The 13388-nt window shown below is 39.4% G+C and overlaps 1 protein-coding gene and 1 long non-coding RNA gene across 3 annotated transcripts in view; one reads left to right on the top strand and one right to left on the bottom strand.

Annotated features, from left to right (window-relative positions):
- Positions 1 to 600: 600 nt before the first annotated feature.
- Positions 601 to 2881, bottom strand: LOC309384281. Its single transcript, XR_014174020.1, has 2 exons — positions 2748 to 2881; positions 601 to 1556 (listed from the first exon to the last, which is right to left on the bottom strand). It is a non-coding gene; the product is annotated as an uncharacterized lncRNA (long non-coding RNA).
- Positions 2882 to 3038: 157 nt separating this feature from the next.
- C2CD6 (C2 calcium dependent domain containing 6) overlaps positions 3039 to 13388 on the top strand; it is a 47254-nt gene continuing 36904 nt past the window's right edge. For both annotated transcript variants that reach the window (XM_081937499.1, XM_081937498.1), the window contains exons 1-4: positions 3039 to 3457; positions 9045 to 9131; positions 10347 to 10398; positions 12430 to 12578. In XM_081937499.1, the coding sequence (XP_081793625.1) occupies positions 3158 to 3457; positions 9045 to 9131; positions 10347 to 10398; positions 12430 to 12578 (588 nt within the window). In that variant the 5' untranslated portion in view covers positions 3039 to 3157. The remainder of the gene's footprint in view (positions 3458 to 9044; positions 9132 to 10346; positions 10399 to 12429; positions 12579 to 13388) is intronic.

The following is a 13388-nucleotide window of genomic DNA, read 5'->3' as shown; positions in this document are numbered from 1 at the left end:
CTTGAATACTTTGTAATAGACGTGTAGGGAGACTCCATCAAGGGGATATTTTGATTCATTAGCTATCTTGCTCTTTTGCTAAGAGGACAGTCTGGTGTACTATGTAATACATAGTAGAAAGCTAGTATTCTACATGAGGATGCTTGTGAGGTAGGTTTTTTGGGATATAGTGTATCTATGTAAAACGTTTATTAGCAACTAGACAACCTATGACCTATTGGCTCATCTTTTCAGAGATATTTCCTCATCAGATTCCTCAGTGACTTCAATAGTGAAGAACTTTTAATGTACTGCATTCACTGGAACAGTTGGAATACATTCCGAAATGTATCTTCCTTGATGAATTGTATAGCACAAATATCAACACAGGAATGTTTTATGACATTTTGTCCTATGTCATAAACTGTTTTATGTTAATTTTTATTTCTTAAAATATTTTATAACATTTGCCAAATTTCAATTCTACAGGACTCATGGATTCCAGATAACTAGTTGATTTGAGATATCTGATACAAATATTGTACCTTATGTTGCACATTTCACCTAGTTAAAAGTCAAGAGTTCCTAATAACACCTCCAAGTAAAACTCCAAGGCAAACATATTGCTCAAAGTATAGATTTATTAGGCATTTCATATTGGCCCATCTGGTGAAATCAGACTCAAAACCCCCCTCGGGTTTCCTCCTAATTAGAAGTAACGTTTTCTTTCCCTTGCCCATATGGTCCATCACATGATTGAATCAGGTCACAGTCCAAGACCTGGTGGGAAAGTTCTTGGTTCTCATATGGCTACAATCCCTCCGTTATCTCTTCTTTTCCCCTCCTGTTCCCATAGCTCGACCTGCTTCGCTGTGGCAGCCCTGGCTCCAGGACTGACAAGTTACAGGAACAAGAGTTTTAGTAGTACATACCAGAAGACTAGATTACAACAGAAGCATAAAAAAATTATGGACATTTTATAAAAAGTCTTCTCTTTTCAACATTGTGCAGGTTAGGCTGTCAAATCTTTTTAAAAATTCAAATTCATTTAAAAGTTACCATGAATTTTAAAAAGCATACTTTAGGATTTTCAGGATTTTAAAAAAGCAATTTTCCATAATTTCCTCATTTTTGAAAGAATATGTGTAAACTGCATATACAGTATTACTTTGAGGATTTTGTCGTTGGATTGCTTTTCTTCAATTACAGATAGACAATATTAACTTTAAATAGTGAAATCAACTTTTCAGAGAGCATGCTAAAATGTAGTTCATTTTACATCCTAAAATAGAAATAAACAATCTATTGGAAAAAAATGGAGTTATTAGGGGACATAATGCAAACCAGCCTGGATTGTGCCATGTACACAGCTTAGAAACCAATTTCGTTGTATTTAAGTACAATGACAATAAAGATTATACTTACATTTTTCCTTAGACTATGGATTTTTGTAAAAATCAGGTCACAGTCCACAATTTCCACTGAATTTCCACCTTGGAATAGTAGGAAACCACTATTTATTTTGGCAAATAAATTAGCTTCAAGTTGCCGCAAAAAGAAAATTCAGAAGCTACAGGCTGAAGATTTAAGAAATAAATTTTGCACATTTCACTAATTTAAGGGCATTCCATTCATTACACATGAACTCCATATAGAAATTTCTGAAAAATACTTCCACAGATGTTTTAAATTATAAAGGTTTGTGCACCTATCCCCCAAAAATGGAATGGCTTCTAAGAGTAATTTGCTGCTAGGACTAGTTCAGATTTGGGTATTCATATGCATACATGAAAGTGCTCTGTAAATTATACAGTCCATTATAAACATCAAATTCAAAATGTTGGGTTTTTTATGTTTTATCTATATACTTTAGGATTAAAAGCTAGACATGGTTCATACCTTTGTCTAATAATTTAAAGACTTAAATCACCAGTGTGCTTTTGCTATATTTAAGAATGCAGTGTTTGGAGGTTTTTTTTTTCTTCGAAGAGAAAGCTGTACATAAATGTCTTAATATACTTTTATGATATACTTTTATTAAGTTTTGAAAAGGTAATACTAGTATTTGACATACAATGTGGTATAAATTCCATGAATTGAATTGAAGTAAATGATATCAACACTCACAAGACCCTCTTGCATTGGAACCTGCTTTTTTATTATTATGGAAAGAGGTACATGAATAACTGAATGAATCTGAGATAACAAATCAGGAAGGCTTAAAGCTAAGTGACAAAGGAAAATATTTTTAATATACTGAATTGTATAAACAATTAGAATAGACCGGTTTGGATAGACTGGCTTGCATTAGAACCTATTTTTTATTATGGAAAGAGACACTTGAATATACAGGGTAACTAAATGAATCCAAAGTAACAGATATAAAAATATTTTTGATATATTGAATCACACGTTATCCATAGGAAGGATCATAGTGCAATGCATACACTGTATGACAATATACTTGACAGGTAAGGGGATGCTTCATGGCACCATGCTTCTCTATGATAAGCTGGTTTTAACACCTTCTCCTTGAGCCTTAATGTGGTTAGTTTGATTCTGGTTTAGTATGCTGGGTGAATGAGGCCAGCCCTATAGATTGAGGGCACAAACTCAAAAAAATGTAAAAGGCGTTTGACAGAACGATGGATCTATCAGTAAATTCCTCTTATTAGCCATGAACTTCAAATGAGTGTCGAGTCTACTGGTACTTGCAAAAGGGTAAATTAATGAGCTCTGATTTACACCGATTTGAGTGTCTTTCTTACCTGGTTAGGTTAGCCACTATGATCTGAGTGCAACACCAAATCTTACCAAGTTGCGGCTATATCATTTTCCAACATCGTCGGGTGTCGGCGCCGGTCTCCGGGGAAGAGAAGGCGACATTCGCGAAAGATCAGCGTCTCCAGGCAGGGCAGGAATGTGGGTTTTAATAATAACTCCGGGTAGCCGCCGCCGCCCGCCGCCGCCAGGGATCCAAATTGTGACGATGCCTGAGCTGGGAAAGGGGAGGGCAAGAAAGCGGAGTGGGAGGATCAGGCGGCTCGCCAGAAATTCTCCGCCTCTCGCAGGAAGGCTCCCGGTAAAGCGGGAGATGTGAAAAGGACGCGGTCGGCAACCTCCCGAGCAGCCGACGCCTGAGCCCACCTCCCCTCCCCGGGTCGCAGCCGCCCTCGCCATGGCCGCGCCTGGGCGCCGCAAGATGAGCACCAGCGTAGAGCTGCCGCCGCTGCGGCCGCCGTTCCTAGACTCGATGGAAGAGGGTGCCACCTCCACCAGTTCCTCACGCGCCCGCAGCGTCAGCACCACCAGCACGACCACCCGTGGCTCGACAGAAGGAGAGTCGGGCATGTCGCACTTCTCGGTGTCGACCATTCTCGGTCTGCGCGGCATCAGCTCCACCTCCACCCTCAATGTCCCTGCCGCCAACGCCGCGACTGACAAGCCCAAAGGGGAGAAGGCTCGCTCCCTCCTCAAGGTGCAGTACTCGATGCGGGGGCTTCCCAGACATGCGAGGCCGGAGACTTGTCTCTTTTTGGCACCGGGTTTATCCCTTCACTCACCCTCTGAACACCAAAAGTTCACCTTTTTAAAATAATTGTATTAAAAGTTTTTAAGAGGGGGGTTAAAAACCAATAGAAACGACTATAAAGTAAGAAAGAAACAGAAAATAAACCTAAAAGTGCAACAAAGGAAAAAAAGAGAGAGAAAAGGGGGCGGGGGTTTCCAACCTCTTCTTTATAACAGTTATAACTACAATTATAAATTAATCTTTTTATCTAAAGTTGAAACTTCATTCTACAGGTAATCCTCACCTCACAACCCCAGCTGACGCCAAAATTTCTGTTGCTAAGTGAAATATTTGTTAAATTAATTTTGCCCCCTTTTATAGCTTGCCACAGTTGTTAAGTGAATCAGTGTAGCTTTTAAGTTAGTAACATGGTTGTTAAGTGGATCTCGTTTCCCCATTGACTTTGCTTGTAAGAAAGTGATATGTGCCCCGGGGGTGAGTTTCGGCAGGCACTAGTTTAGTTGACTTTATTGTCATTGCACTTGGTACAACGAAATTAAATGCCGTCTTCAGTGTACATTACAATTCTAAAAATAAAAACACAAGCATACATCCTTTACTTTCTATATAATTGAAATTGAAAACCCGATATTGCACTATACCAGTGATGGCTAACCTTTTTCTTGTTGGGTGCCAAAAATGCAAGGACGCATGCACGATAGCGCACGCATGTGTCACCACCTATAATGCAAAGCGTGCCCCAACATGTGCATGCGTGCACATCCCCACACACGAGCTGCACTATTCGCCTCCAAGCTGAGCTTAGTATTTCCTCCTGGGGGGCGCCGGGGACCATTTTCGCCCTCCCCAAGCTCAGGAAAGCCTCTGGAGCCTGGGGATGGCAAAAAACAGGCCTAACAGGCTAACTGGAAGTTTGGAAACAATCCATTTCTGGCTTCTGGAGGGCCTCAAGGGGACTGGGGAGCCGTTTTTGCCTTCCCCAGGCTCTGCAGGAATTCCTGAAGCCTGGGGAGGGTGAAAACGATGTCTCCCGGCCCTCCAGAAAGTCAAAAATCAGCTAGCCGGCACACACATGCGCGCTGGAGCTGAAGACCAGAAATGATATGCCGGCAGGCCAATTTCTCAAAGTACTTCATGATTATAGTGAGTGCCGCTGGTCTGTAATCGTTGAGGTTATTGATAGGGAACTTCTTTGGCAGTGGAACAATGGTGGAAGTCTTCAAACAAGATGGAATAGTGGACTGGAATAAATTGATTGAAGATTTTGATAAAGACTCCAGCCAACTGATCAGGCTAGTCTTTAAGCACTTGGTCAGAGATACCATCAGGACCGGCAGCCTTTCTAGGGTCCACAGTCCTCAGAATGCTCCTCACCTCCTCTTCCTCCACAATGAGGTGGGGGCTACAATGGGCTGGTGGCTGTATTTTAGCTGTCTCTGTTGTCTCCACTTCAAAGCGAGCAAAGAAATGATTCAGCTCTTCTGCCAATGAAGCATCCCCCTCAGCACGAATGACATTGGTCAGTTGATGGTTGGTAATTTGTTGAATCTCTGGCCACACTTCCCTCATGTGATTACTTTTAAATTATCCTCAATCTTCCTCTTATAAGCAGTTTTGGCCTTCCAAATACCTTTCTTCAGACTAGCTCTGGCAACACTATCTTGCCCCATCACCAGATCTAAAGGCCTTGGTCCTATCATGCAAGACGCGCTGGACTTCCTTGGTCATCCAGGGCTTCTGATTGGGATAGAGCTAATACGTTTATCCACAGTGATAGTGTCTGTGCAGTGTTTGATATAGCACAGAACAGTTGCAGTGTGCTCCTCCAGGTCAGGGTGGTAAAAGATGTCCCAATTTGTGTTCTCAAAACAATCCTGAAGTTGATGGGAAGCATCTTCTGGCCAAGATTTCACTGTCTTTATTATAGGCAGAGCACATCTTCCAAGAGGGAAGTATGCCGGTGCTAAAAGCAGTGATATATGGTCTGATTGTCCGAAAAGTGATAATTGTATAACCTTATAGCCATGTTTAATGTTGATATATATTTTATCCAATATGTTTGCTCCTCTAGTAGCACACTTAACATGCTGATAGAATTTAAGGAGCCTGATTAAAGTCCCCCGCTATAATATACACAGCATCAGGATACTTATTCTGCTGATCACTAACAATGCTGTACAAGAATCCCAAAGCTATGGTAGTATTGGCATCAGGTTGGATATAGATTGCAGTAATCAAAACCACGCTGAACTCCTGTGGAAGATATATGAGTCTATATTTAAGAGTCATGTACTCCAGATCCATGGAGCACTGGCTGTCTACAGGCACTGCTGCCGGTTCGCTCATGTGCGCGCTTGATTCGCACTGCCCGCGCATGCACAATGCAATTAAAATTGTTCTGCGCATGTGCAGAACTGAAAAACAAGATGGTGCCGCCCCAGCACCACCTGGGGAAACTGGTTTGGGGCATGGCAGGTCTGGGTTGCTGCCGGTTCCAGCGACCCAGACTGCCAAACCACTACCGGTTCACTCAAACCAGGAACCCGCCATTGATGTTACCCCGGGACGCTGCAACTGTTGTAAATGAGTCAGTTACCAAGCATCTGAATTTTGACCACGTGACCATGGGGATGCTACAATGGTCGTAAGTGGTGAAAAACAGTCATGTCACTTTTTAGTGTCTTTGTAACTTTGAATGGTCACTAAATGAATTGTTGTGACTCGAGGACTACCTGTAGAATGTACTTTGTCCAATCATCAAAACCATAAGTCATAAATTCATTTTTTCTGTTTTCCCCAAAATATCCATTAAGGATTTCCAAACAACAGTTAACATATTATCTTTTCTCTAATCAGAAAAATCAAAGTTCCAATACTGTTTTTCAACTTTGTCCATCAGTTCCAAAAGAAAGATCTCTGGTCCTAATTTTATATTAATCTTTAAAATTATCTACATCACGGGTGTCAAACTCACGATGTCATGTTGCCGTCATGTCATGTTTCGCAATGTTTTTTCCCTTTGTGGAGCTGAGGTGGGCGTGGCCTGCATGTGATGCATCTGGTTCGGGGGCTGCCAGTTTGACACCCCTGCTCTACATTAGTGTATGTATTTGTTCAAAATTTTCTAGCTTTTTTACATGTCCACCAAGCATGATAAAATGCCCTTTCTTATTTACATTTACAGCATGAATTGAAAGTGCATTTATACATTCTAGACAATTTCTCTAAAACACATCCAGGGCTTCAATAGCCAGGTTTGCCTTGGGAACTGGGCAGAGCAGAATAAATAAGTCAGATCATGACACTTTAAATGCCAACAAGCCCTAGGGCATCACATACCTGTCAATCTTCTGAAAGACACTGGATGATGAACTGTACACACATCAGGGAATATAGGTAGTCCTTGACTTACAACCACAATTGAGCCCAAAATTTCCATTGCTAAGCGAGACAGTTCTTAAGTGAGGTTTGCCCCATTTTAAGACCTTTTTTGTTAATAATTGTTAAGTTAGTAACATGGTTGTTAATGAATCTGGCTACCCCATTGACTTTGCTTGTGAAAAGGTCGCAAAAGGTGATCATATGACCTCGGGATACTGGAAACATCATAAATACATGCCAGTTGCCAAGCATCCACATTTTGATCACATGAACATGGCATGGATGCTGCAACAGCTATAAATATGAAAAACAATCATAAATAATTTTTTTCAATGCCATTGTAACTTTGAATGGTCACTAAATGACCATTCAAAGTTATATGTAAGTCAAGGACTACCTGTAGTTGAACCGCCCCCACTGGAGGGCTGATGAATGGGTGGCAATACAACTCCTAGAATTTTAGGCCACTGGAATTGTGGGAACTGTAGTCTTCTCAAACTGCAGAGCACCATAGTGGGAAGCCTGGATTAGTGGAAAGGACAATTCTATGTGGCTTCTTAATCAAAATAAACTAAGTATTGTTTCATAGTTTTTTGTGAGATCCTTGGTTATGCATTGTTCCCTCATGCCTTTAAATGCAATCTGGTGCCACTTCAATAGGTAGATGATGAAATGAATTTCTAATTATGATCTTCCCAAAATTTTAGATTCCATTCAAAGCAATCTCCAGTAATTCTATTCTGGAATAATTTTTTCTAGTACCTGAAATGTAGCCTCTACAAGCATAGATGAATACTCTTGGAGAGCAAAGAGAATGCCCATTCTCAGATCCTAATACAATTTAAATGTACACCAATATGCTTTTGCCTTCGGTAGGTAAGTTCAGTGAATTCTGGGTTACTGCTCACATACCATTTATAAGATAAAATAAATAAAAACTAAGCAGGTATGAACCTATTCTAATTACACCATCAAGAGGTACATATCAAAAAAGAAACAGTCCTATTCAAGGGGAGGGGAGGGCTGCCAATGTACAATATCCCCATTTTACAGTTGTCATTTCCCACACTCAATTAAGGGCTATCTGAAGGGCACAAACCTGCTCTCTTCTTGCATTCATCCAACATGCTTGAGAAGGTGAGAATAGGGCTGTGTTGAATGGAAGCAGAATTTCCACAGTCCAGCATTCCATCCTAGCTAAGACCTAGTTCTCCCTGAGCTAGAATGCTGGCTTCTATTATGAGGTAACTTTTCCTCTCCAGGATTTGACTGGTAGGCACAAAATATCTATTTCCCAGATTTTCCAATTATTACTGTACCTTGGATTACAAATATGCCAAATTCCAAGTTAGGGGATGACCTAGAAGTACCTTTTTATTCATTCATCCATTCAATTAGTATCCTTCCAGAAGCTCAAGGCAATACATGTAGTACCCATTACTCCAGTTATTATACTCTCTATTCTATGAGGTACTGTAGATGAAATTAAGAGATGGTATCTACCACAATTTCATCCTGTGAGTTGCCATGACTACAAGTAGAAATGACTCTGCACCATGATGACTACGCTTCATCATGTCCCTATTTCTAGGAAGAGATTTATAAATCTATCTTCCTTTACATTTTTAATCCAGTAGAGTCCCAGTTTATGGTGTAAACTATTTTTATCTAACTCTACATGCTTTGTGAGTAGGAAAGTTGTTTTTCTGAGGTTACATTTAATATTCTGCTGTTCTCAGCAGAACAAAATCCAGAGGTGTTATTCAAACCACCTCTGGATTTTGTTCTGCTGAGAAGACAATGAAGAATCTTGATGCTTTGACAGAATTATTAAGGAGTCTCTTAATAGTTAATAATGTGCTATCCCTGCAACAGCACTGTACTGTAGCTTTCACAGCTTGGTGGCAGGAAGGCCAAAGGCACTGCACGTTTATAAAATGTTTCATCAAAGCAAATTGCATTGTCTCTTTCTTTCTTTCTCCTTCAGCATGAAAATTCAGATGCATGATGACAGATAAGCTGCAACAAGTTTCCTTACAAGTCATGGCTTTTCAGCTTGATTTTTAGCACTTTTCCTTTTTATGTTTTGTTTTCAGGTTCTAGTAGCTATGATTTGTCCAGCTTACAGAGCCTAATTTATCCTTTTTCATAGATGTTGATGAGAAATCAGAAGGTAAATGAAGATTCAACGCTTCACATGTCTGGTGACATCCATAATTTAATTCCTTGTGGTGATGTGGTATGTGATTAAATATTTTTTCATTGTCATGCATTGCATTTTATTGCTAATCAGATGCTTGAAGATTGCAAATATATTTTGATGATGAATGGTGGGAGATGTCCTTGTGAAACATCACATCTGTTGCATGAACTTATTCTTGTTTTAAAATTTGAAAACTTAATTTGTGTTAGAATTGATTACAAACATTGGTGACCTGTGCATTGAATCTCAGCAACTGGCAAAAATGACAGTTTGGTTAGGTACCAGGCTAGAAGTTAGGAGATTATGAATTCTATAAAAAGTTATGCAGTCAGGTTTCCCAGTACCTGAATATGGGAATATCAGAATTGGACACCAGAGTGTGAAGTCTAAAATATATTCTAGAAAGTCGCAGTGGTAAACCACTTCTGCAAAGTTGCCAAGAAAACTATACAGTGTGTTCAAAATCTTCAGGAATTAAGCCAACCCAGACAAAGTTGTATTATTCCACATACTAGTTTAGCATATCTGCCTATGATGGAAATATTATGTACTGCAGTCTTAGTATTCCATTATGATCTGTGCATTCCGGTACAGCAAATCTTGAAATAGGGAAGGGTTTTCTCTGTGGGAGCGCCTTCCTTCTGGAATGAGCTGCCCCCAGAGCTTCGCATAATCCCTGACCTCTGGTCCTTCCGACACGCCCTAAAAAGTTGGCTTTTCCAGCAAGCTGGCCTGGCCCGTTAATTTTATCTAATTTTTTTAATGTTATTGTCATATTAATTGGTTTTGGTTTTTTTGGATATCTATCTAATTTCCTTTTAACTTTTGTGATATGTGTTTTTTTAATGTTGTACGCCGCCCTGAGTCCTTTGGGAGAAGGGCGGCATATAAATCCAATAAAACAAACAAACAAGCAAACAAACAAACCAAACAAACAAGCTATAAGAATTATTAAGGAACGAATAGCTGAAGCTAAGAGATTTTCAATAAAACATTGGACAGCTATTTGCCTGAGGTGTTTTGAGGATTTCTGCCTCCACTGAGGGTTGGAAAAGGAAATGTCCAACCCTATGATTCTAAGTCGAAATATTCTAATGTATGTTAAATAGACTCAAAACCTATTCTGATATTTTGTTAGTACAGTATTAACTTTAGTAGCAATTTCCTAATTCAAAGTGCTGACAGCTAAATACACTTTTCAGGCTTGTATGTGATTTTATAATGAAATGAATTTATTTCCTATTTCAACAGGCAGGCTTGCTGGCAATTAATGTGAAACAGTGCAAAGATTTTACCTCCAAATGTATCCTTTTACCCAGGTGCTGGTAGCTGATTAACAAACTATACTTTCTTAGATTAGAACTAGACAGGATGTGAGAAGTTCATGAATTTGGTATCAATCAGAGGTGGGTTGCAAATCCCAGCGTTACTGGTTCACTCGTGCTTGCGCGCTCATGCGCACAACGCTTCTGTGCATGCGCAGAAGCGTCTGGGCAGGGGGGCAGAGCCTCCTGCCGCCGCCACTACCGGTTCACTTGAACCGGGAGCAATCCACCTCTGGTATCAATGTTGCTGTAGTTCTAGACATATGATGCAATAGAAGCAGCAGGATACAACTACCTGAAAGGCAATCAAGATTAGACTATAAATTATACATATCATTGTTGACAAGTTCACAGTATAGTAGTGAATATAGAATATATCTGAGGAATTTTTTAAAAGCAGCTTTGATAAATAGACATGCAAATACTGTATTTTTCTATAAAATTTGAATCTGTTTTTTCCTGTCTTCGTAATATACTATATAGCCTTATTGTTTAATATACTGGGATAAATTTTACCTCAAAATAAATTCTATTCTTTAGATTTGTTTCCAACCTCCCTTAAAACAGTAACAGAATTTACGATGGACTAAGCATCATATCAGTGTCTCCAATAGATAATTGATGGTCAATCTGAAACTAAATTAATCAAGTAAAAATAGCAAATGGGGGAAAATCTTTTACTTAGACTTCCTCAAATCCCAAAATATGTTACGCAGACCTGATCCACATATCAAAGAATAAGGCCTGTAAACAGAAATAGAGTTAATTAAATTAGGTCTCCAGCGGAACTGCATTTTCACAAGAATAAACATCATAGATGACACGTACCTACACCCCCCCCCCACGCATCTCAAGTGTCACCCTAGAATCAGCATGTCGACACTTCCACACACAGGACAAGCTCCCCTATTTAATTGTGTTGCTGTACTCCATTTCTCTGCAGCTGCCCCAAAGGCATTTTTATTTATTCTTGCACAACTCCGGCTCGAGTTGGAACCCCAAATTATTATTCTGACAGTATTTAAAAATATCAGTACTTTCAAACATCAGTAATTTAATTGCTGAAAATACATTAATAAGTAATCCATGGTTTAGTTTTGAACTAAGTTTGTTGCTCATTAATCACAACTGTGGCTGATTCCGATTGTGTTTTTGTGGTTTCCTGAATTATTGAGAATTATTTATTTACTTCATTCAGCTTATGTGAGAAGACTGACAATGGCTTGTTTAAGGCAGCAGACAATCAATGCAGCCGATCATTAGATGGCAGCAAAGTACTAAAGTTTCCTATTTTTCTTTTCTGCCAAGGTAGATCTTTGTTTGGATTTTTACAGCCCAGATATATTATGACAGTCCTAGGTTTCTCACTTGTTCAGTTAATCATGTCTTAGTACTTAGTATGATCTGTGAATACAGCAGTGATGGGTTGCAGGCGGTACGCCCTGGTACGGGCATACCGGAGCACCAGGTACTGTTCTGGTACGGTGCTCCGGAGGGCCCACCCACCCGCCCGAGCTCCTTACCTGTCCTTTAAGCCTTTGGCGCTTCTGCGCACATGCATGTTGCATACAGCACCTGTGTGACACTCCACCAAGCAGCTTGAGCGTTGCGGAGGCTTGTAGAGGCGTCGCAGGCAGGTATGATGCATGTGCGTGCTGTGAGTATGTGCGTGCGTGCTGCACGCGCCCATGTGGGTGACACCAGGCCCGTTCCAACTGTACCGGTTGGAACGAGATCCGGAACCCACCACTGGAATACAGCTATAGTTTTGATCAAATTTGGAATTACTCCTTACATGCGGCACCACATAACACTAAAAATCAGATTAAAACATCTTTTTTTTTAAACTGTATTTTACATTCCTATAAGTCAGAATTGGATGTATAGAAATCTAATTATGTTTTATAGCATGCTCTGAAATATTCTAAGACTCTTATTGCATTCAACTTGCTTTATTGTAATTTTCTAACCAGAAAGAACTAGGCTTCCTTAACATAGAGCTCTCACAGTCAATGTTAAACGTGACACCTACTTATTGATTCGTATTAGTATTGATAAAATTATGAAATGCACAAATCCCCAATTGTACAGAACACATCTCAGGTCCAGAAAGTTGAGTGCAATCTATTTCGGAGATGTGAGATACTTTTCTGTAAAGGTATGTTTGTTTATTCTTTTCTTTTATATTTGCATGTTTATTCTTTTCTTTTACAATAATTTTTTCCATCATGGCCATAAAATACTTTATGGGAAAATCTAAATACTTCTACATTTAGCTTGGTAGCAATCTGGTGATGTGCATTTTTTTCACAGCAAATGTAATCTAGTTTGAATTAACCCATTATTATTTGAACATATTTTTTTCAATTGCTCCACTACAAATTTGTTGCTGTAAGTGGGAAGGCATTGTTCTCAGTTTTCTTTTTCTTTTTCTTTAATGCTAACAGGAATAGACACCCTCATGCTCTGAATATGGGCTTTACTAATTGCAATAATAATAATATGATGGAAATTGCAGCGTGATGACAAGATGCCAAATTGACTCTTCCATATTTGCATTCCAGTATCATGCACAAGCTTATCAGTCATAGATATTACTTTGTGGCATTATAACATCCATTTGTCACTTCTTATCTTCTCTTTCTTATATACACTGGATTTTGATTTGGACTAGTTTTGTCCAATTTGGCTAATGGTAAGAGACTGGGCATTATTGCAGAAATATCTAGTGGATATGAGACTGCCCAGTGATATAATGAAATTTCATTATAGAAATAAAGGGGAAGAAATCAGATGGTGAGCAACTGTGAGTCTGTTCACACTTGGTCCAGATAATCCGTTCATCTAATTCTTCTTCAATGAATCCATACTTATCATGAATCAATCAAATGCCCTCAATTGCAGGGGAAAAAATAATTAATGTTGTAGGCAGTTTACTTAATAGAATTTCTATTGAATAATTTCAGGA

Source organism: Natrix helvetica (assembly GCF_964273705.1).
Source record: "Natrix helvetica genome assembly, chromosome: 1".
NCBI classification, from domain to species: domain Eukaryota; kingdom Metazoa; phylum Chordata; class Lepidosauria; order Squamata; family Natricidae; genus Natrix; species Natrix helvetica.
This window is presented reverse-complemented; position numbering and strand designations above follow the sequence as displayed.